This window comes from Siniperca chuatsi, linkage group LG6, assembly GCF_020085105.1.
Source record: "Siniperca chuatsi isolate FFG_IHB_CAS linkage group LG6, ASM2008510v1, whole genome shotgun sequence".
NCBI classification, from domain to species: Eukaryota; Metazoa; Chordata; class Actinopteri; order Centrarchiformes; family Sinipercidae; genus Siniperca; species Siniperca chuatsi.
Window position 1 is genome coordinate 27,067,819 of NC_058047.1, and position 22,121 is coordinate 27,089,939.

General features: G+C 41.1%; 2 protein-coding genes and 1 long non-coding RNA gene across 3 annotated transcripts; 1 reads left to right on the forward strand and 2 right to left on the reverse strand.

The window, feature by feature from the left end:
- Positions 1-868: 868 nt before the first annotated feature.
- Positions 869-6,406, forward strand: LOC122877574 (60S ribosomal protein L5). The gene is made up of 8 exons (XM_044199300.1): positions 869-1,014; positions 1,510-1,579; positions 1,670-1,785; positions 2,228-2,362; positions 2,649-2,851; positions 4,802-4,979; positions 5,845-5,933; positions 6,248-6,406. The coding sequence occupies exons 1-8, from the start codon at positions 1,012-1,014 to the stop codon at positions 6,345-6,347; spliced, it is 894 nt and encodes a 297-aa protein (XP_044055235.1). The 5' UTR covers positions 869-1,011; the 3' UTR covers positions 6,348-6,406.
- Positions 6,249-17,065, reverse strand: LOC122877573 (divergent protein kinase domain 1A-like). Its single transcript, XM_044199299.1, has 5 exons — positions 16,743-17,065; positions 8,451-8,585; positions 8,221-8,328; positions 7,957-8,133; positions 6,249-7,864 (listed from the first exon to the last, which is right to left on the reverse strand). Exons 1-5 carry the CDS (start codon positions 16,794-16,796, stop codon positions 7,052-7,054), a joined length of 1,287 nt encoding a protein of 428 aa, XP_044055234.1. The 5' UTR covers positions 16,797-17,065; the 3' UTR covers positions 6,249-7,051.
- Positions 12,204-16,734, reverse strand: LOC122877575. The gene is made up of 2 exons (XR_006378285.1): positions 16,445-16,734; positions 12,204-16,352 (listed from the first exon to the last, which is right to left on the reverse strand). It is a non-coding gene; the product is annotated as an uncharacterized LOC122877575 (long non-coding RNA).
- Positions 17,066-22,121: the final 5,056 nt, after the last annotated feature.

The window sequence follows — 22,121 nt, forward strand, 5'->3', positions numbered from 1 at the left end:
AAGTTGTAGTCCATTCAGTTCTGCTTAGGAAATTAGTTTTCGCTTTTTCAAATTAAGATCAGAGATATCTGGCCACTAAACTCTACACATTTTCTGCAGAACGTGTGGTGTGATTGCTAGGAACTGAAAGTCAATGCGTGAAAAAGCTGCAAAAGAAGGAATGGGGAAATGAGTGAAATAACAATGTCAGGTATTTCATTTGCTGGATTAGTCTGATAACTCTCAATTGGTTTTTCAGAAAACTTACAATATCTTCATATACTCTAGCCTATATTGATTTCACAATATAAAATTATATATACCATGATGGAGGATTGTATCCATATCATTGTCAACACATTTTATTGTTCCATGTCGTAACATTGATATGTAGAAACACAAAATTATTAATCAGCAACAATGTTCTCACACCTTAAACCACTTTAATGCCACGCATATTGTGTACTTGACCTCCCATGTTGAAGGAGCGTATCCATGCTCCCAGGGTCCAGTGCTCCCCAGCTCTACATCCTATATGAATAAGCATGAGGTTGAAGAGGGGTGGAAAACTCCCTACACATTCTGCCCCCCATTATTTCTATATGAAAAGGTTAATAAAACGTTCAATATTTGAAAACAATATGGAGGGAATGAAAATGCTAACTATATGTCCTAAATGAGCTGAATATTTTGTCGTTTTAATGAAATAGGTTGATGTAACCAAAAAACACACGAGAAGAACATGGCTTGAAAATGTGACTAAAATGGGAGATCTTGGCCAGATTTGAATCGCATTTAGACTTTTTACTGGTTAAGAGAAAGATAAGAGTGCTGTTATTTGGGTAATTGGCCGCCCCAGCTCGATAGGGGGCAGAGTGGGAAAACCTCTGCAGCATGGCGTCTCTGCGGCTCATCCTGTGACACGGTATTTACAGAGCATGCGCATGGCAATCTTCCTTTTTCCAGTGCAGCGGAGTCAAGCCCCAGTCTTTGGCTCCGGGCTCCTTCATAAGGAGACAAAAAGACTGCAAAATGGTTTGTAATTCGTCCCAATATGTGGCTGTATGCATACCTAAGACATACATTTTGTGCTATGTCGAGTCAGATGTTTAAAAACATGCTGCTGATGTTCAGATTAAATTAGATTAAGTCCTGCTAACGCTTACCCGGTTCTGCCTAAACGTGGCCTAATGGCTATCTTCACAAACCTATTGCTTCCTTTTGTCTGTAGATTACTTCACAGTGACATTTTCAACAGTGTGTTATCAGTGAGTCCTTAAGTTCACATCCCCTTAATTTCCTTTTTATGTAGTTTACCATTAGCCTGTTTGCTGCGTAGCAGTTGTGCTAACTCCTCTCGTTCATCTCCATTGGTTCAGCTTGCTAATGCTAGCCGGGTCTAACGTTACCCGATTATAGTGACAGCCCAACTGTCATGGACACAGCAACGCAGTAAAGTAACGTGGAGTTAGATTTTGTTACTTTGAGTGTTTAGTCCTTGATTGTAAGTCAGTGCATGTCCTCTTGCAGGGTTTTGTTAAAGTGGTGAAGAACAAGGCCTACTTCAAGAGGTACCAGGTCAAATTCAGGAGGAGGAGAGGTAAGACACCCCGTGACAGTCATCTTCCTCCTAATGTTTGGATGATTTCTATCATTTGGAAGTAATCGATATCGTGTGTATTCATTCCAGAGGGAAAGACTGACTTCTTTGCTCGCAAGCGCCTGGTCGTACAAGATAAGAACAAGTACAACACACCCAAGTACCGGATGATTGTCCGTTTCTCTAACAGGGACATTGTCTGCCAGGTGAGCATACACTGAGATTACCCTGTTTTTTGTTTTCTTTATCCAAAGGGACAGGGCTCAGTTTTTTTGTTTTTACCTGTCAACATCTTTGAACGGACAGGGATGTTTATGTGGACTGCAAGACTCTTAATATCAACCTCATTAAGCTAATTCTATGAGAGAGAGAAATTAATAGCCTTTTCTCACTATATTAAACATACTCAAAATAAATGTGGTCAAATCAAGATGTGGAGTATTCCAGTTATTGCTGGACCTTTTTTGGTCATATCGCATATCATACTGCAACAAGACACCAAGCTGAATTGCTTTACAAATGTATCTAAGTAATAGAAATACTGTGTTGTGAAGAGCAGTGTCAGTAGGCAAGATTTTTGCAGTCCGTGTCGACAGTTAGTGTTATGAATGTGCTGTAATTTCATGATAACTTGTGATTGTGTTGCAGATCGCCTATGCCAAGATTGAGGGTGATATGATCGTGTGTGCGGCCTACTCACACGAGCTGCCAAAATACGGGGTCTCCGTGGGCTTGACGAACTACGCAGCAGCCTACTGCACTGGTCTGCTGCTGGCCCGCAGAGTACGTATAAACTTGGTTGTACATACTGGTCCTCTGCCTCGTATTGACCCCAAATTTTTATTTCCTGAGTATGAAGAGATTCAGAGTTAATGGTGAATACCCGTTTTTAATCCAGGTTAACCTTTTCAAGATGAGAAGATTTCATCTGTAATTGGGTCATTGTGAAATCAAATAATTGGCCACAGAAAGTGTGGTTCGCATATGTAAACTTGTGGAAATTAAATAAGTTGTTGGTTGCTGAACCAGATGTGGATCTTGAATCTCAAATGTTGAAATTGTCCTTCAGCTGCTGAACAAGTTTGGCCTGGATAAAGTGTACGAAGGCCAGGTGGAGGTGACAGGCGATGAGTTCAACGTGGAGAGCATTGATGGTCAGCCAGGCGCTTTTACCTGCTACCTGGATGCTGGGCTTGCTAGAACCACCACAGGCAACAAGGTGTTCGGTGCTCTTAAGGGAGCTGTGGATGGAGGCCTGTCCATCCCACACAGGTAACCTGTCCCACTTCCTGTCACAGGTGTTGGATTTGATGAAATGCTGTCCATGGCAATGTGGGCTGTGAGGAAAAGCTTTGTTCCAAGATAAGTTTGCATAATTCAGTAGGAGTGACGCATCTTTTTTGTGACACCTTGAATGAAATGTGGTGTCTGGCAAAAGTTCTAAAATTTTTAGGACCTCAATTCAAGTCTGTAAATGGTAAATACAGTGTTTACATCTTAAATCGTCAATGTTTGTTCTTGGTGGTCTGTTCTTTGAAGTTCTTCAAGGACGATATTTTTGGCATGCCACAGTAGGAAAAACACAGGTGTAAACAATAACATGAATGATGACTGGATTCCATTTAAGACACTTGAATGGAATGGCACCATCGTTAATGTTGTTAGTAACACCTGTGTTCTTCTGGCAAGTCAAAATGTCTGTTGTGAAAAAGGCCTATTAATGCAGATTGTCTTTTGATAAGCTTGTTTTCTTTTAAGTGAAATTTGTTTTGTATTCCATTCTAATTGGCGCTCAAAAGCTCTGAAGTTGAAGTGTGCACGCAACCTGTCATTTCTGAACTCATGGAAATGGCACTGAGACAGTGAGAGTTGCCATTACAATTGTAGTGTGGTGACTGCAACTTTGGAATGAAACGGTTAGGTTCGCTCGATCATCTGTCAAGTTGATGGGAATGTAATTCAAGGCGTGTGCTGAGACTGCTTTGCTTGAAATATCTAAATGATATCAAGAAATCACAGTAAATGCTTGAAATCAGTTGTTCATTAGCTTACCACATTCACACAGACAGCAATGGGGTCAGAACCACAGCGATAGTCAGAGTGGGTTAATGTGTCATCTCCCCCCCCCCAAAAAACACACACCACACTCCCACTGTTGTTCAGGCAATGCCCACAAGGCATCACTAGGGAGGGCGCTACATGAATGTGTCCAATGCAAGTTGATTGCTTGGGCTGAAAGTTAATTTCAGTTGATCACGTAAAGAGGGCTGTAAATTCTGGATTCATCGTCCCCGGCATCCTGTCAGAGGTGTCTTCTAGCGGTGGCTATCAGAAGACAAGTTTAGTCGGATAAGAAAATGCAGAGCTTATGTTTTTGCCACATCTGTTGGTACATATATGTACCATTTATATAAAAAAAAAAATAAATAAATAAATCTGGTGTAGCACTTAAACGCACACTTGGCACACACACAGGCAGTACTGAGAAGAAATTCAAAGAGTAAATCTATTGAGGATGCATAGTATAAAATGAAACAAAACAAGCTTACACTCAGTTGTGTTTTTTGCATAGCTTTTTTTTTTTTTTTTTTTTTTTTTTTTTTTTAGGTGAACTCAATGTGAGTAGTTTGGTTACAGAAGATCCATATGGCAGGTTCCGTTCCCAGCAGTTCGAACACCCCGTTTCCACCTAGCATTAAAATGCAATCTGTACCTGCATACATTATGCATTTCATAGTGGATCTGCTTGGCCACGTGGAGGTAGTGTGCCTCGTGTGGATATTGAGTTCATAGTCTCAGCCACAGTTTAATGCAGTCTGTACAGTTTGCTTGCAGTCATGAATGCAAGTTTAAAAACAGCTGCTGACAGTTTGACAACTGACATCAAGCCCGCTCCACTATGCCCCCCCCCCCCCATATTGATCCAGTGGATAGAATACAGATGACAAGAACAATTCATACCCAATGTGAATGCAAAGAGCATGATAGGTTGTAGTGATAGGTGTAAATGGGGCTCATGTGGAAATTTAGTTTTGATAATACGTAAGAAAAGATTAACTAACTGCCTTAATGCAGTGCTGTGTTCATTGTGCCTTTGAATTAATTATGCCTTGACATGTCTTGAGATTTCGTTTGGTGATTTTGAATATTGTCATGTTAATGTTTCACTAGACCTGCTGGGGATTTACCTTGTATACTATTTATTTATTTTTATCCCCCCAGCACCAAGCGCTTCCCTGGGTATGATCCAGAGAGCAAGGAGTTCAACGCTGAGGTCCACCGCAAGCACATCATGGGCATCAACGTGTCAGAGTACATGAGCTACCTAATGGAGGAGGATGAGGATGCTTACAAAAAGCAGTTCTCCCGCTTCATCAAGAATGGAGTCACCCCTGATTCGGCAAGTCCTCTTAGTGCATTGTTAAATTGCCTTCTACTCTGGATTACATTATACAAAAAATGGTAGAAGAGGTAGTTGGCGTTTTTGGTGTGTAGCAGCCAGGACCCCTTGAAATTTGATATTTTGAGACTTGCCCTTGTATGAGCGTATGAGCTAAGAGTGATCAACTATCATTAGTGGCAAATTTTACACATGGCCCTTAGTAATTCCTCATGAGAGAGATCTCATGGTCGTGGTGCATTGATCACATCCTTTCACCCAGGAAAATAATCTGAATTTGGTCCAATCCTTGCTAGTAATAGATAATGCATCTTGTGCCACTTCAAACACATCTTGAACATCATAACCAGTTTTAATTCAGCCATAGCCCTTGCATAATTGGCCAGTGGCTCAAGTAATTCATTTATGTACTGTATGCTGGTGAACATCATAATCCCAATAACAGAATGAAGATCTTCTCAAATATTACTTTTAAATACACTTTCAGGCCTTGGTAGCTTCAGTGCAGATGTATTGAGATGCAGTTCCGATCCTTCCATCATTAAGATCAGAATTGCCTCCTACAGACTGTATGGCATGTCCTTAGCCATACCTTATTAATCACTACATAAAAGGCAGAACACTTACCCAACCATTTTCCAGTCAGATGGGATTTCAAGTTTGTTTCAAGATTTGCCTTTAACTGTCCAACATGGGAAACAGCATCTTAGAACTGTAGGCTAAGAAGACAGTAAAAGCTAAAAGCTTGGGTCTTCTGAATTTATCTGTCAAACACAAATGTAATGCTTTAAACGGTGATTAGCACAGCTAATGTGAGTGAAAAATAAGTTGTACCAAGGAGTTTGACTGGTCATCTTTCTTTCAGATTGAGGAAATGTACAAAAAGGCTCATGCTGCCATTCGGGAGAACCCAGTCCATGAAAAGAAGCCTCCCAAAGAAGTCAAGAAGAAGAGGTGAGAAATGCTGACATTTTAATGTTGTTTTTTTTGTTTTTGTTGTTGTAAGGTTTCAGAAAGAAGCTGAAGTAAAATGTTTACTAAGTGTGGGTTATATTCATGCAGTCTGTGAGCTCTGACTGTTCAGAGGGAATATGGCAACTCATACATATGGCCATAGTATAGTACAATTTGGAATGCAAGTTAGGCCAGTTAAGACACCTGGAACGTACAGAGAAATAGGACCACCTGTCTTTTTGAACTCGTCTTACACAGCAACTCGGCATGTATTCAAAACTCTAAATGCTTATTGTGCTTGTTTTGTGACCTAGGTGGAACCGTGCCAAGCTCTCTCTGGCCCAGAGGAAAGACCGTGTCGCCCAGAAGAAGGCCAGTTTCCTCCGGGCTCAGGAGCAGGAGGCTTCAGATTGAGGCGTCGGTCTGCTCTGTTCCAAATGAGAGAATTTGTTCTAATAAATCTATTAAAAAGAGTCAAATCCTCTTGTGTACTTTGTCATATTGCGCTAAATGTATCCTTTTATTAGCAGTGTCAGGGCCTCTTGATCCCCTTGGATTTATTTTTATAGGGTAGGCGGTAACTCACTGGCCACTCAATGGCACCATGGCGCTTAGGCTGATTTGGTAGTCATAAAAAATAACTATCTTTGAGTCATGCAATGAAAGACTAATCATTTCTGCAAACTGAGAATACCTTCTACACAGACGTTGTAATTTGTCTTGAGTGAGTTGTTAACGGTACCTGGTCTTTGTTCTGAGTAAAGGTGAATCGAGTTGAAATAAAGTGCTCAACTACTAGACAGTGCACTGCAAAGGGTTAAACAAGCACTCACTATTTAGGCATATAATTGGTCATGATTTCAAAAAATTTCACTTGCTCATTTTGCTTCAGTATATTAACGAAGTTTACTTATTACATGGTTTAATATGATAGTGACATTCTATGACAGCTGCTTCAGGATAAAATAAATAAGTCAAACATGTAAAGATGAAGACAAGGAATTGTGTGTGTGTATATATACACATCCACAGTGAAAAGACTGTCCAATATTTAATTAAAAAACTAAGGGACAGGAATCGGTCTTTGTGCGTCCGTGCAATTCTTGTTTGTTTATTTATTAGGAGTCTTTGGTATGAGAGATTTTCTTCCATAGCAAAGTCTTTAGATTGTTCAGAATTAGCGAGTGCTCAATTTCCATCTGTTCTGCTGAACCTTTCATTGCAATGCAAGCGTACAGCTGCTTCTCAAGCTCCTCGCTCACATCAGATGGGGCACCTCTCAGGATATAGTCCTTGAGTGCTTCACAGGCTTTAGCTAAATTTGGCCTGGTGACCTCGGGTGTGCAGCGGTGCTTGGTGAGGTCACAGGAAGTGAGGCAGTCTGCCCCGTAGAGACAGTCCTCGTCCACATCGCAGCGCTGCTGCCTAATGTCTTCTTCGAAGATGGCTTCAGGAACAATGTACCGTGCATCCATCACCTTCAGGTCATGGCGATCATTGTAGCCAAAACTGGTGGCACTCACATCGCACATGAGGAAGCTGCCAAAAGTGCCATGGAAAACGTCCTCGACCAGCTCCAGCAGTCCGATGGAGATCTTGGCCTTGTGTGGCCAGGAGGGGGTGAACCACTGGTCCATGCTGCGGCGCAGACCAGCAGGAATCCACACCTCAATGATCCAGGGTAGACTGATGCCATACAACGGCGAATACGGCACTTTCTCCATCACATACAGGTCTCCACAGAAGCCCAGGAACTTAGGCGTGTGCCCTCTGTCTTGCAGGATTAATGCCAGCAGGAATTCATTGAGCTGCAGCAGAGCCCACGTGGAGCGAGCCTCAGGCAGCGAGATATGACCGTCCTTATTGGCATCTGTTACAGACAATACTTGGGTTGCCAGGTCTGCAAGGTTGGCCTGATCCCCCACTTTAGCCTGTAAAGAAAGAAAGTTTTAAGACAAATCAAGGCTTTAAATTCAGACTCTTGGATTTCAGTTTATCTAGTGTTTAATGAGGCCTTCCTGACCTTTAGGTGGTTTTGGATCATCTCTCTGAACTTTTCCACAGAGGTCCCCTTGGTGGGCTTGTTAAAGGCCACAGCCTCCTTCCTGGGTTCCATCTCACTTCCCAAATCATAATGAGGAGCCTCGTCCATCTGGCACTTAATGACTCCCTCCAGGTCTCCCCAGCTCCCAGAGTACACCTAAAATAAACAAGGTAAGGTCTGAGGAGCAGCTGGATTAATAACAAGTAGACTGGAGAGGAGTGTTGGATTTAAAAAAAGACTGACTTGGCTGTTGGCCTTGGCAGTGAAGCACTTCCCCAGGTAAAGCGTGTCTTTCTCACACAGGCTGCTGCAGGCTGAGCCGTCAATGACTCCTTTTCTGTATTTGTTACACTGAAAAATACAATGGAAATATTGGTAAACTGCACAAAAGGAACTCGAATACGAACACACTATTATCAGGGGTTGAGAATATAGGACAATGTATGCGATAAAATGAGAAATAAAATACTCACTATTGAATTTTTGCAGTCGTGCCCGCGACACAGCTCTGTGTAGGAGGAGTACTCGACATACACTATCCAGCTCCCCACGAACACTGCCAGCCAGGAAAAGAACAGGTACTTCATGTGTAGGTAGGAAAATCTGGCCTGTTGGAAACATTTTTCACAGTACAGTATACATATATTAAAGTGAAAATTTTATTTATTTTTTTCTACCAAAGCAATGACCTTTGCGTTAACCTGAATATTCTTAAGTCTAGGGACTTGCACAGTACAGGATTGGGAAATAACAAAGTACCACAAAGTGGATATAAGTATAAAAGCAAAATTAAGTGTAAGTACCAAAGTGGATTTAGAGGTTGATAAGTATGTACCGTATAATAATACAATGCAATAATATAAGTAATAGTGTAATAATGAGTACTGTCAAGTGTAGCTTATTAAGATGATTATGAGACGGTGGATATTGCACAGCAGTAATAGAAGTATTAATAATAATAATATCAATAAATAGGGAATTTTAAACTGAAAACAGAGTATATTGCACAGGAGCGTTAAACAGAGAATATTGCACAAGTATTTCAAGTTTTGCAGTGATGTTAATGATCCAATGTCCAGTTTAGTGACTTAGGGTCATACAGACTGACACTTAGAGGGAGGAGTTGAAGAGTTTGATGGCCACAGGCAGGAATGACTTCCTGTGGCGCTCTGTGGTGCATTTTAGGGGGATGAGTCTTCCGCTGAAGATGCTCCTTTGCTTGACCAGCACGTCATGGAGCGGGTGGGAGACACTGTCCAAGATGGCGTGTGGTTTGGCCAGCATCCTCCTCTCTGACACCACCGCCAGAGAGTCCAGCTCCACCCCCACAATGTCACTGGCCTTGTGGATCAGTTTGTTGATCCTGTTAGCGTCCGCTACCCTCAGCCTGCTGCCCCAGCATGCAACAGCATACAGGATAGCACTGGCCACCACAGACTCATAAAACATCCTCAGCATTGTCCGGCAGATGTTGAAGGACCTCAGCCTCCTCAGAAAATAGAGGCGGCTCTGGCCTTTCCTGTAAAGAGCTTGAGTGTTCTTAGCCCAGTCCAGTTTATTGTCCATGTGTACTCCCAGGTACTTGTAATCCTCTACAATGTCCACACTGACCCCCTGGATGGAAACCGGGGTCACTGGTTCCGTGGCCCTTCGTAGGTCTACAACCAGCTCCTTAGACTTTGTCGCATTGAGCTGCAGATGGTTCTGCTCACACCGTGAGACGAATTTACCCACCACACCCTGTTCTGACGTAGCTGTTGCAGATACTAACACAGTAAATTCTCTGCTGAACACCAACAGTAAACTGTATTTGCTGTCATCAAATCAAAGGAGATAGTACTGAACTATTTAATTACCTGAAAATACAGTTTTATCTGAAAGACAGAATGCCTAGACTACCTGGAAAGAGTAAGACTTTGCTTACTTCTGCGAAAGTTTGGCCAACATCTTTGGATCATTATTAATGAAATGGAACATATTATGTGCTCGGTATGTAAATGGTAAATGGACTGAACTTATATAGCGCCTTTCTAGTCGTTTCCGACTACTCAAAGTGCTTCAACTACATATCACATTCACCCACAGATGGCAGGTGCCATCAGTTCAAAGAAAATAAATCATCAAAATCTAAATCACACTGAAGGCAATCGGGAGCAATTTGGGGTTCAGCGTCTTGCCCAAGGACACTTCGACATGCGGGCTGGGGGAAGCCAGGATTGAACCGCTGCCCTTCCGATTGGTGGATGCCCCACTCTACCACTAAGCCACAGTCTATGTGGTCTGTCAACCTTACAAAAAATATTAAAGATTTGAGAGATATAATGAAATACATGCAGAGTTACTGTATAATATAATAAAAGCCAATATAGAATCTTTTAATTTATGTTTACAATAGTCATTTGACCTATGAGTAAGGGAATAGGCCTGTAAGGGGAATACAAATTAGCTCCAACTGAGTTGTATCACAGACCCTGTTTACACCTGGCATTAACATGCGTCTTGGGTGATCCGATCACAAGTGGAGCTCTAAGTACAGGTGTGAATGCACCCAGGACACACACAGGATGCATTGAGATCCGATCAATCAGGCCACATTTGGAGGTAGTCTGGGCTGCATATGGCCACATTCTTTTAGCGTGTGTACGCGAATGTGTCTGGGCCACGTAATTTTTTTTCCCCACCAGCATTCCGACAAGTCCCGCCCCGCCTCTGATTGGCTATCCCTAACCCTAAACTTAACCAACGGAAGCAACGAGTACTAGTCAATCAGAGGGAGCGCTGGCGGAAAGCTGGTGGGAGAAAAAAATAACGCGTCTGGGCCACACTGAAGGACCGCCTACTCAACTGACATCCTCTGCGTAAACGAAGCAAAGTGCGAAACAACAAGAAGAAGCCACAACAACAACAGGCAAAATACATTCTTGTGGATTGAGTACAAACAAAACACACTGTCTGATGTCCTCCAGCTGCTCTGCCTCAACTCTCTGTGATTTACGGAGTTTCCTGATGGACAGATAGCTTTACTTGTTGCTAAAGCAACCGCTAACTGTAGCTGTTCAGCTCAGTTAGCCATGCAGCTAGCAGCCCTATAAACGCTAGCTGACTCCGGACTGGGAGCTCGCAGCGCCGGGTGAGTGTTGCTGTTTACGCCGCTCACTCACTCCCGCTCCCATGACCACATTACCCCTGTCTTCCAGAACCTCCACTAGCTCCCTGTCCCACAACAGATCCAATTCAAAATCCTTCTATTCATTTACAAGGCCATAACCAGGCACCCTCCTACCACACCGACCTGCTTCACCACCACACTCCTTCCCACAACCACCACTCCACTGATGCCAGCCTCCTGTCTCCACCACTCAGGACCAAGCATTGGACCTGGGGCGACGGAGCTTTGTCCATAGCTGCCCCCTCACACATCAGAGACGGCACAGATCTGTCAATGTTTAAATCACTAATCAAAACTCACCTTTTCAGAACCGCTTTTAATGTGTGATAATGTTGTGTTTTATATTTCTAGTGTGCGTTGTTTTTATATGATCTTTTTAAATTATGTTAAGTGTCTGAGTACCTTGAAAAAAAATTGTATTATTATTATTATTAGCAAGGAAAGCTATCTGCTATCAGGAAACTCCGTAAATCACCTAGAGTTGAGGCAGAGCAGCCGGAGAACATCAGAGGGAAAACCAGAAAATATTCCCTCCATAAAATATGATCCAGTTTCACCAAAATCAGTGAATAAAGTTATAAAGCTGTTAAAGTGTTTTTGTACAATGAGGCCCAGCCCCCAGAAACACTCCGCTCCGGGGCATATATCCTTTTTTCAACCTAATTCTTGTCTCATTTGAGGTCTGAGAAACAGTAAATTCATCAAATTCAGGTTAAAAACAACAAAGCATTTCGTCTTTGCAAACGGCAATGATGTACTTATTTATTTGCATATAGAGCGGGAAGTGTGATCCGATCACGAGTGGTCACTCGAGACGCATGTGGAGACGCATTCTAATGCCAGGTGTGAACTGACGTACTTAGAGCTCCACTTGTGATCGGATCGCCCAAGACGCATGTTAATGCCAGGTGTAAACACCCTCACAGAGTACATCATTAATGCAATTGCTTCTAAGTAGGTGCTCAGTGATTAACAGTAAATGCTGTTTGTGGTCTGGCACAACAACAGTGGGACATTTAGAGCGACTCCAGACTCATTACCTTTTCTTTTGATTTTCTTTCTAATTCCCCAGCTGATAAATACAGTCTGCTTAGATCCATAATGCCATTCCTCCAATTGGAGAACATACAGACTTTTTTGCAGTCTTACTTTCCCATCTATTAATGATTTTTGCACTCAGTGCATGACAGTGATGGACTCCCCCCTGCTTCCACCCTCTGCTCCTTTCAGTTCCAATTTTCTTTATTGGCGCAAGTCTCTCTATCTTCCTCCCCCTTCTTTTTTCTCTCTGTGACACTGCACTCCATCTTCCTCTGGGATCTTTTTAACCCAACTTTATAGTTTAACAGCAAATATCTTGATGGTCACTGCTCTTCTGCCATACACTCAACCTAATAAAAAAGCAAACTTAGAAGCACAAGATGTGAGGTTTATTTTCAGTACTGAACAAGAGATTCCATTTGTATTTGTCATTTCTGTCTGTTTCTAAATGGATCTTCATCCATTTTCTGCTTTTGACACCACAGATAATGCAGAAATCAAGCTTTCAGACAGCCTCTATGTCACTCTAATCTAATTTCTCTCCATGCAGTGGCCTTTAATCTCATTTAGTCAATATTATCCTCTTGTTTTGAGGAAAACGCATGCGGTTATACCGTATTTCTCTGCCATCGCCACCCGGACAATAGCTACCAGTGTGGACACCAAGGTCAGGTAGTTTTTATTTTATTTCTGAGAATTTACAGATCCAGCAGATATGGAACAACATTTGGAGTTGTGTTTCTGGTCAGCTGATGAATGTAGGTCAAATATTCACTCTCCTTTTTGCTCTGTTTTTGTCTCTGCCAAATTCTAAGCTAAGTATCTGGCTCTCTAGCTGCTAAGTGCTTCACTATGTTCACCAGCTAGTCGCTTTGTCTGTCATTTGGTTCTGGGCAGCTGCTGATTACCACTCACATCTTTGATTCCGATCTGCTCACTATTCCTTTGCGTTTTCTGGTTTTCGGTCTTAATTACAAGTCTACAAAAATCAGACATGTGTTACAGTCTCCTCAATACTTTTTAAATTACTTTCTGACTGCTGATTTTGCTGTCCCATTGACAGATGCATATATTATGTGCACACAAATCATCTTACAAACACCCCACAGACATAGAAAATGATCTAATTATCAATGACAAGCTATTTAAGCCATGCTATTTAAATATGATTTCTGCTGCTTTATTTATTGATTGGTTTACTTACAAATGTGACCATGCAGGCCCGCAGCACATTTAACAGCAGTGAAGCAATGACCACACAAGTAAGTGCTGTGTGTACCTCCCATTGATTTTTCTGTAGGTGAAATGCATCAGCAGCAAAAGCATTATGGTAATAACACTCTACAGGGAAACAAATGTATGGTTTGCCTTTTTCTAATCAATAGTTTGTGGCTTTCATTTCAACTCTGGCCAGTGCATTTCTATCTCTGGGATTATGTATTGACCCTTTGTGAAGGGAGAGAGTTACACAAACATGGCTAATGAGGCGATATTGATTGTGGCTACTGTGACAGCTATTAATTAGAGACTGACTGGGAACTGTGGCCGTATGCTGAGGTGGGCGGAAAGAAACGGTCTTACTTGATCTGGTTTAACTTTCCTCTACACCCGCCCACAGCCCTGTTAGGGAGCCGGTGGATTCAAACCATTTTAACCCTGGAAGTTCTGTGAAATGTCATAGAATTGAAGAATCAATCGGTTACAAAGTGGTACCTGATGTTGAACTACAGAGGCAGAGAGGAGATTAAAGCTGATCAAGACCAGCACAATACTGTTCTGACACTTGGTTTTTGCAGCCTGCACGCCATTCATCCATTATGTATGGTTATAAAGCTATCCCTCAGAGGTTGCCGGTTAATGGGCTGCTGTGCAGAGCGGAAAAACAAGAGATGGAGAGGGCTGGAGGAGTGAATGACAGGAGATATTTATGAAGAGTTGTCTGATATCACTGTCAAACATAAAAAAACAGCCATACAGTATTTGCATAAAGTGTGATCCAAATAAAATGTTGAAGGAAAGGACCAACTAGCAGTCCCAGCATGCCTCTCTACTTGTCACAGACTCTGCAGGAAAAAGGATGCCACACTGTGGCAAAGATCTGACTCATCACAGTCCAGACAGCATACCCCCCCCCCGACACACACACACACACACACACACACACACACACACACACACAAAGCAAGCTGACTCAATACTGCGACATTAAAACATGTGAATATTACTTTATCAGCAGTTGTTCTGTCTGTCATGATCTAACAATCTAACATCAAGAATCAAGAGCATGGTGTTCACATACCAACAATAAATGCAGGCTCATGTTATTCCTGCAAGGACTGCGGCTTCCTGTCAGGGGAAACCCCCTCCCATATCTGAACCAACAAGTGAGAGCTGTAATGCGTGAAATATCCTAGTAGGGCTGCTAAAGATTTATCTCCAACATAAATTGGGTCTGATTCAACATCAACTCAGTTTTTCTAGGTAATAGGTTAGATTTATACAGCCTGTTAAATCATCACTGAAATCAGTCTAAATGGATGCAGACCACATTAAAATGTTCATACACAAGTAATTTTTTGCTTTACACACAGCTGCAGCTGCAGTGCTCGCTCTCTATCTCTCGTGTAGCTGTTTCTGAGATGTGGAACGCATGCCAGTGTTTTTGTTGCATTAATATGCAAAATCTGTTGTAATAGGTCAAAAGAAAAATGTCAACAGTTCTCAGTTTGTGCAGTTTATTTATGACCAGGAATTAAAGTCAAAGATGCGGTGCACACCAACAGAGAATACATGCTTGACATCATCATAACTATCCATTGTGGAGAATTTTTTTTACTAGTATTAAAAATATAATAATATAATTCCTTTCCACCATTGCTGATGGCTTTTTGTACAAAAACATTATGTAACAATTCCTGTTAAATATAGGTTATTTTAAATAGATTAAAATATATAATTTGATCTATGACATGAATACAGTACATCGGTGAAAAGACTACAACAATGAGACTTTAATTAGAAATGGAAATGAGAAAAACTGTAATGATGTTAACATGGCTTGGTAACTGTTGAAATATTAAATTGCTGTCAAAACGTTACATTTTCAGAATAAGGAAAGCTCTTAATTTGATGAAATCAGCCTCACCAGATGTCACAATACAGCATCAGCTTGACTGAAGTTTTCCATTGCCACTACATGCTTTTACACACTTTACCTTGAAACCGTGTTTAAAGCATCTCTGCAGTATGATATCAAGACATAAGAGACAAAATGATCTTTTTATCACTTGTTAAGGGAAACAAGCATGTGCAGGAAAATTGTGCTCAATCAAACATCATTTGTATTTGATTGGAATATCTGTACTTGATTGTAAAATGTAAAGATAAAGAAACAAACAGAATCTGCATATGAACAAGACCATATTTTCAGACTTACAGTGCTTGTCAGCTTTTGTATTTCAGTGGAAATAGTTTCTCTCCGAGGAACACTGAATGACACTTTTTAAGTTGTCACTGGAAGGCTGAGGTGGCCTAGAAAACTGTGCGATGCTGGTGGCTGTCCCTTGAGACTGGCTGTTTCTCCCTCTGTTCACTGCACTTGACAGCTTTTGTCACTAACATGAAAGGGCACAGGCAGGAAGCATGCAGCAGCGGCTGAGATGAGACTACGTTCGACCGAAATTAGTGATGCAAATGGATGGCCGAATGTCTCAAAGATAGATACAGTACAGCAAAATATTCAGTTAGAATAGTCTGATGATGTAGGGAGGCATTTTTTACCACTTCAGTCAGCCAGGGAATGTGCTCAAGTTGACTTTTCTGTTAATGATCTAACTTGTGGATCATAAATTTGGGTTCCTAAGACCTCCACATGTCCTTGAGGGGCTTCCCTTGCAGAGTTTAATTTTACTTATGAGGAATGCCACTGTGGACTTCACCTAATTTCACTCACATCAAACTGTTACATAATGTCCTTTAACATATTCCCAGATGAGGGTGACTAGAGCAGCCTAATATCAAATGATATCTATGATTTACTATTAATTTGCATGACATGAAACGACTGGCAGCGTTTAATCCAAGTGAACGGTGGTGAAGCAGCCCACAGCGCTCAAGCATTTCGTCTTCTGTGGTGACTTGCATGTTGAAAACCAGCACAGAAGAACTGTGGAGACAGTACATGACTTGTGTAATGTAAGGCCATAATAAACTTTTGCAGCCTCAGAAACAGCCTCTTTTGAATGCGTGACTGTGTACCAGCTAGATGTATCATGGACGTGGTTGCTACAGCAACGGGGATCAGAAGGATGGTTGATTCCGAGCCGTCGAGCATCAAGTGACTTTATGATTCAGCCTGAAAAAGCTTTACAGTTATACCTGCAAATTACCACCAATAAATATGAAATATGAAGGTCAAATAATAAAGTAGTATAGGCTATAATGAGTCGCGTCGTCGCTTCTATCTACCGGTAACATCGGAGTGTATAAAGATATACATACACAGAGCCGGGGTAGATTCCCAGTTTGAGTGAAGAGGGATTTCCCAGAAGCTTACCTGGATGTACAGAGGCTTTTTGAAGACCCCCCATGGAAACAGACCTCTTGCCATGGCAAATGCAGAACATCTCACAAAAACCGCTGAAGGAAGAAATTCGGCGTACACTTCACACGGTATCAGGCAACGCCTACCGGGCTAACCCTGGAGATTTTCGATTATAAAACATAACTCATTTTCTCGGCAGCTCTCCGCGAATGTGCGTGCGGGTGCAGCAGGGCGGCAGACTGAGCTGCGCCGCCGACTGCAGCGAAGTGAGGCTCATGTTGGCCGTGATCACTTGTCGGGCGGTTTGGCCAATTAGCCTACAGAAGGAGGATGGGTGCCAGTTTGCAACCGTTTGTGGTCCATTAAAAAGAAGGGGGGAAAAAGGGGGCTTATGCTGTCTATGTGCTTGCTAGGGCTTCTCTGACAAACACCTGGAGCCTTTAAGTGAAGTTTTTTATTCTCCTTAGCAACCGCTCCAATTTTAGCCTACCCCTGTATGAAAACGACCAAAAATGTCATGTGTTAATAAAAAAAAAAAAATCAACATAGATTAAGTTAAGGTGACAGACTATTTGTTATGTCTAGGCTCTGTTTTTGGGGTTAACTAATTATTTACCATTTTACATGTAAAAACCATATGTGCTTATTGCTTCTTTTATCATATTTGAAAAAGCATATCAATTTCACAAATTCTTTTTGTGGAGAAAGATTTCACATGTGAATTTAACACATGTAAAACATCTCACGTGAAAATTGTACATATAAGCAGATAATCACATTGGAAGTGACCAAAACCCACATGTGCATGGGCCTATATTGCATGTGAATGTATTCCATAAAAAAATATTCATCCCATCCTAACGCGTGTTTCACATGTGACAAATTCATATGTGCTTTATAATATTGTAAAGGTAAACTGCTTCATTCCTGTCAATACAGCAAAACACATTTCATAACACTTCCTTAAAGCTGCAGTAAGCCATATTTTTGTAATAACAATGGCTCAAATGATGTAGTCATTCATGTAATGTGAAAGGGATCACTCATAGTTACAAAGCTGAGCATTATCACCAGACTCTGCACTTCCTCTCTTTTAGTTAGTTAGCGACTACCTGGTGAACATAGTGGAGCATTTAGCAGCTAAACAGCCAGACATTTCCCTCAGGAGTTGGTGGAGACCAAAACGGATCTAAAAGGAGAGTTGGATATTGGACTTATGTTCATCTAGTGGCCAGCAACATGACTCCAAATGAATGCTAATGTTGCTCTATCTGCTGGATGTTTAATATGCAATAACTAATGTTCATCATAACAACTGGCAATAAAATAGTATGTCATACATAAAGTTATCTAAGTGGTCTAAGATAAAGATAAAAATGTAATTTAGCACGATGTAAAGTTGTATGGGAACCTATGTAAAGCAGAGGGGGAAAGAGAATTCTGAATTCTTGTAGTGATAGTCAGGCCTACTAACTAGCTCATTAAAGCTAAAGGGAACTTTAAAATTGTGCCCTGCTACATTTTAAAACAAATGACCTACACACGTTTTCTCATTTCCCAGGAAAACTGGCTTCAGGGGAAATTTGTAATGCCTTGCTTGTTTGAAAAAATAACACCCCCAAAAAGTTTTTTCAGGCAGTTTCATTGGGAGAAGAGACAGATCTTTTGAGGCGTTCTTTAGGGACAAGTCTCACAGCTCTGTCTATAATTTTGAACTAAAGCTACCTGAAGTTTGTAAGATTTCTAAAATTCTAACCCTATTATATTTGGAAAGGCTTCTGCACTTGATTCTGCTGTGGGATGTGAGACCTCTTGCTGGCATCTTATAAATGAAGAGATACAGCGCTGAAAGACTGCGTCTCAAGAGAATGCACCAACAAAAGGTAATGGGCACTCGGTTATACAGCACAGTAGCATGAGCAGCGCGTGCATTATCATCCATCGAAACAACAGTCTAACTTTCTGTGATTGTACTTCATGGAAAAGTACTGCCAAGCGTGAAAACACAAACGCAGTTTGTCTTTACAGTTAGAAACGACAGATTGAATTACAAAAGAATAAAGAATTCATGCAGCACAACAGAGCTTTCATGCATCGCTAAATTCTTTCTAGAGAGAACATTACCAGTAAATATGATGAGTTGCATATAAACCTGAATTATTCCAGTTAAACCACCATCCACTGCTCTCTAACATCTCTCAGTCTAACATAAGTAACGAGGTTTACTCAGCATGCAAGACAGAAACAAAGCTGGAATATTGCGTTTGCTGGGAGAGGAGCTTAGTATTTGGAGGAGAGTTATAGGAGCCTACAGGACAGAAACTGGATGCAGATAAGATATTTCCTGCGATTATGTAATGCTGATTACCTTGAGGCACTTTGAGTGGACAGATAAAAAATTCTATTTCCATATATGAACAAACAAACAGCAACCTTGCTGATGCAGAGACGAAGGCAGTGGCACGACTGGAGTGCACAGAGAGTATGGCAGAGAAATGCTGAGATAGATGGGCTTTTCCAATCAGATATAGTCCTATTCGGGTGCTTAAGTATAGATAATTATGCACAATGTCTAATATAATGAAGGCCTTCTTCATAAACATGACCTTTCAGATTAATTAACACAGGAAAAACATCTGCAGAGATTTCAAATTCTCATGCCTGAATTCAGTTTACCTTTCATTAACAACAGTAATCCCTGTTTAGCCTTGCAGCCCACACCTGCTCATTACCTTGTCGCTCCATTAACATCCATCAAAACCCAATAAGTAGCCTAGGTAACAAATGACAGGATATGTCTGCCATACAGCCCACCAGAAATAATTTCAGCATTCCTGATTTGGAACAGTTTGTACCTGTGCAGCAATTCTCATTAACAGAGACGAGTGAGGACAGTCCTGAGGCAGGTGTTTATGACAGTTTTATGTTTGAGGCTGACTCCAAATTTTAAGGTGGATGCTAAAACTGAAAATGATTCACCAACGAGAAATATTGCTTTATTAAACCTGCTTTGTTGAGAGAGAGCAGAGAGACTCACACGAAATAACTGTTGTTAGCCTTCCCCCTCTGGTGACACTCCTGTATTACAGTTTTACAGCTGTATCCAGCTTTCTTCAGTCATTCTGGGTACAAAACACGTGAATAGTCAGAATGTGTGGGAGTGGGTTCACTTTGAAAAATGTCAAGAGCTAGAAGGAAGCAAAAGACATCACAGCAAGACTGTGTTTTTTCTGCAGTGTCAGATCTTTTCCAGTGATTCAGTGATTCCTGTTTATTGAACTGGATCGGGGTTTTTCAGACTGAGAGAGACTTCTAACCGTGAGAGAGGAGGGAAGAGGTCCAGTGTAGAGCATTGTGTATTTGTGTATTGCCAACACATTCCATTAAAAGACCAAAATCAACAATTAATCCTACTAACAAGTATTGTCTGTGTATCCGAAGCCTGATATATCTTATTCCTCTGTGCCACAGAGCTCCATTGTTGTCCGAAAACTATTGAACACACATCAGTGAGCCACACTGTTGCGCTGGGTGACATGTTCCTTCATTACCATGAACACACACATTGTAGTTTATTTTGAGTTAATCCCAGATACACTGCTCTGCTGTTGTAAACACTCACTAGCGCATCCAATGTGTATTAATCCACGACTGGAAATAGTCCCCAACAAATGCACTATTTCCTCCTGTTTAAGCTAAAAACTACAGTGCCCAGCTGTGCCCAGAAAATTATTTAGCCTTTTTAAAAAAAAAATGTAAGTGTATATCCTTAACCAATTTGTAATTATTTGCATCTTGGGATGGGATTTGTTGAAAATAACAGAAATCTAGAATACTGCCTGCCTTATTCTTTAAATGGGTTGACTGATTATTCTAACATAGACTGCATCTTGTGAACCATCTTTTTCTTATACTCTCAGGCACTCACTGCTACTACTCAGTGTAGTTAGGACCATGAAATCCTGCTCTTATGTGGGGAAAGCACCTTCTTCATTTGCACCAGCACAATGGTCACAAGTAAATATGATACAGTTGCATATAAAGCTGAATTATTCCAGTTAAACCACCATCCACTGCTCTCTAACATCTCCCGGTCTAACATAAGTAACATAGGTTTACTCAGCATGCAGACAGACATGTTTCTAAAACAAGTGTAATTCCTCACAGAGGGTTTAAATCATTCAGTGTTCTCCAATCTCATGTAGATCTGACTATTTAAAAATTGGGAGTTCCCACAAAATATTATATACACCACATATGGAAAGGCAAATGAATTTATGGAGCAGCACTTCTGGAAATATGCTGTTCTCACCTAAATTTACACAACAGATGGTGTGCTTTGCTTTGAGTGTGTTTTATGTAAATGTAATGACTAGTGTTTTCATGATGAGCCTCTAGAATGAGACAGGGAGATATTTAGAGTGACCCTTTTATTTCTTTACTGTCTTTCCTCTAATGTGATGGACTTTGGAGACCACGGCTTATTTAACTGTTGAGAGCCAATTTAGGCAGCTAAGTATGGCATGATCACGTAAAGACTAATAATTCATTCTGTCAGCTACTCCTGACCTAAATTCTTCTGGTATAGATCTATAATCTTCAACCAACAAATCTGAGATCTTTTTTTTTTGTCAGGTGCATTTATGGGGATTTCTAGAACACAATCACTTTATTGTAGATAAGTGTATCAAATATATTCACTCACTTTCTAACACAGCAGCCTTTTATGGGTCGCTCCTCAAACTGGATTACCCCGAAGGAAGAGGTGTTTTTTTCCTGAAATAGATCTCATATCATTTAATAAACTTTATTCATGACATAGCCTATAATAGCTTATTATTTTGAAACTGAGCCACATAGAAACAGAGGTTCAGTTGGCGTGTGTGAAGAAAGTGAGAGCAGACGAGAGCAGAAACACCTGAATGCCAGAGAGCAAATAATATAACATTCAGTCTTGAGTATCAGATTAGTAACTGAAGGTTATAATTTTTCTTGCGATGCCTCCAATCTGTTCACATCTAAGTGACTCAGTAAAGATACTGTTCATGGCAAGCGTGTCTGATCCTGATTCTCCTCAGCTGATGGCTATACATTATATCATCCACAGCCTCATAAGGTTTGGGTGATTATGTTTGTGTTTCTGCATGTGGCCAGCCTGAAGGAAGGAGGGAGACACAGAGAAAGTGCTAGTCACACTGCGGGAACAAGAAAAGAAGCTACAGAAAGCCCAGGAGGTGAGTGACCTTCATGCAGGGACATGTGGCAAAGTAATAATAGCACAGGAAGTTGAAAACATAGAGCATGGCCCTCAACTTGAATCCGTCATTAAACTAGAATATAATTTATCACAGATCAGCCTATATTTATGTCTAATCACTGCAATCAGTAGCT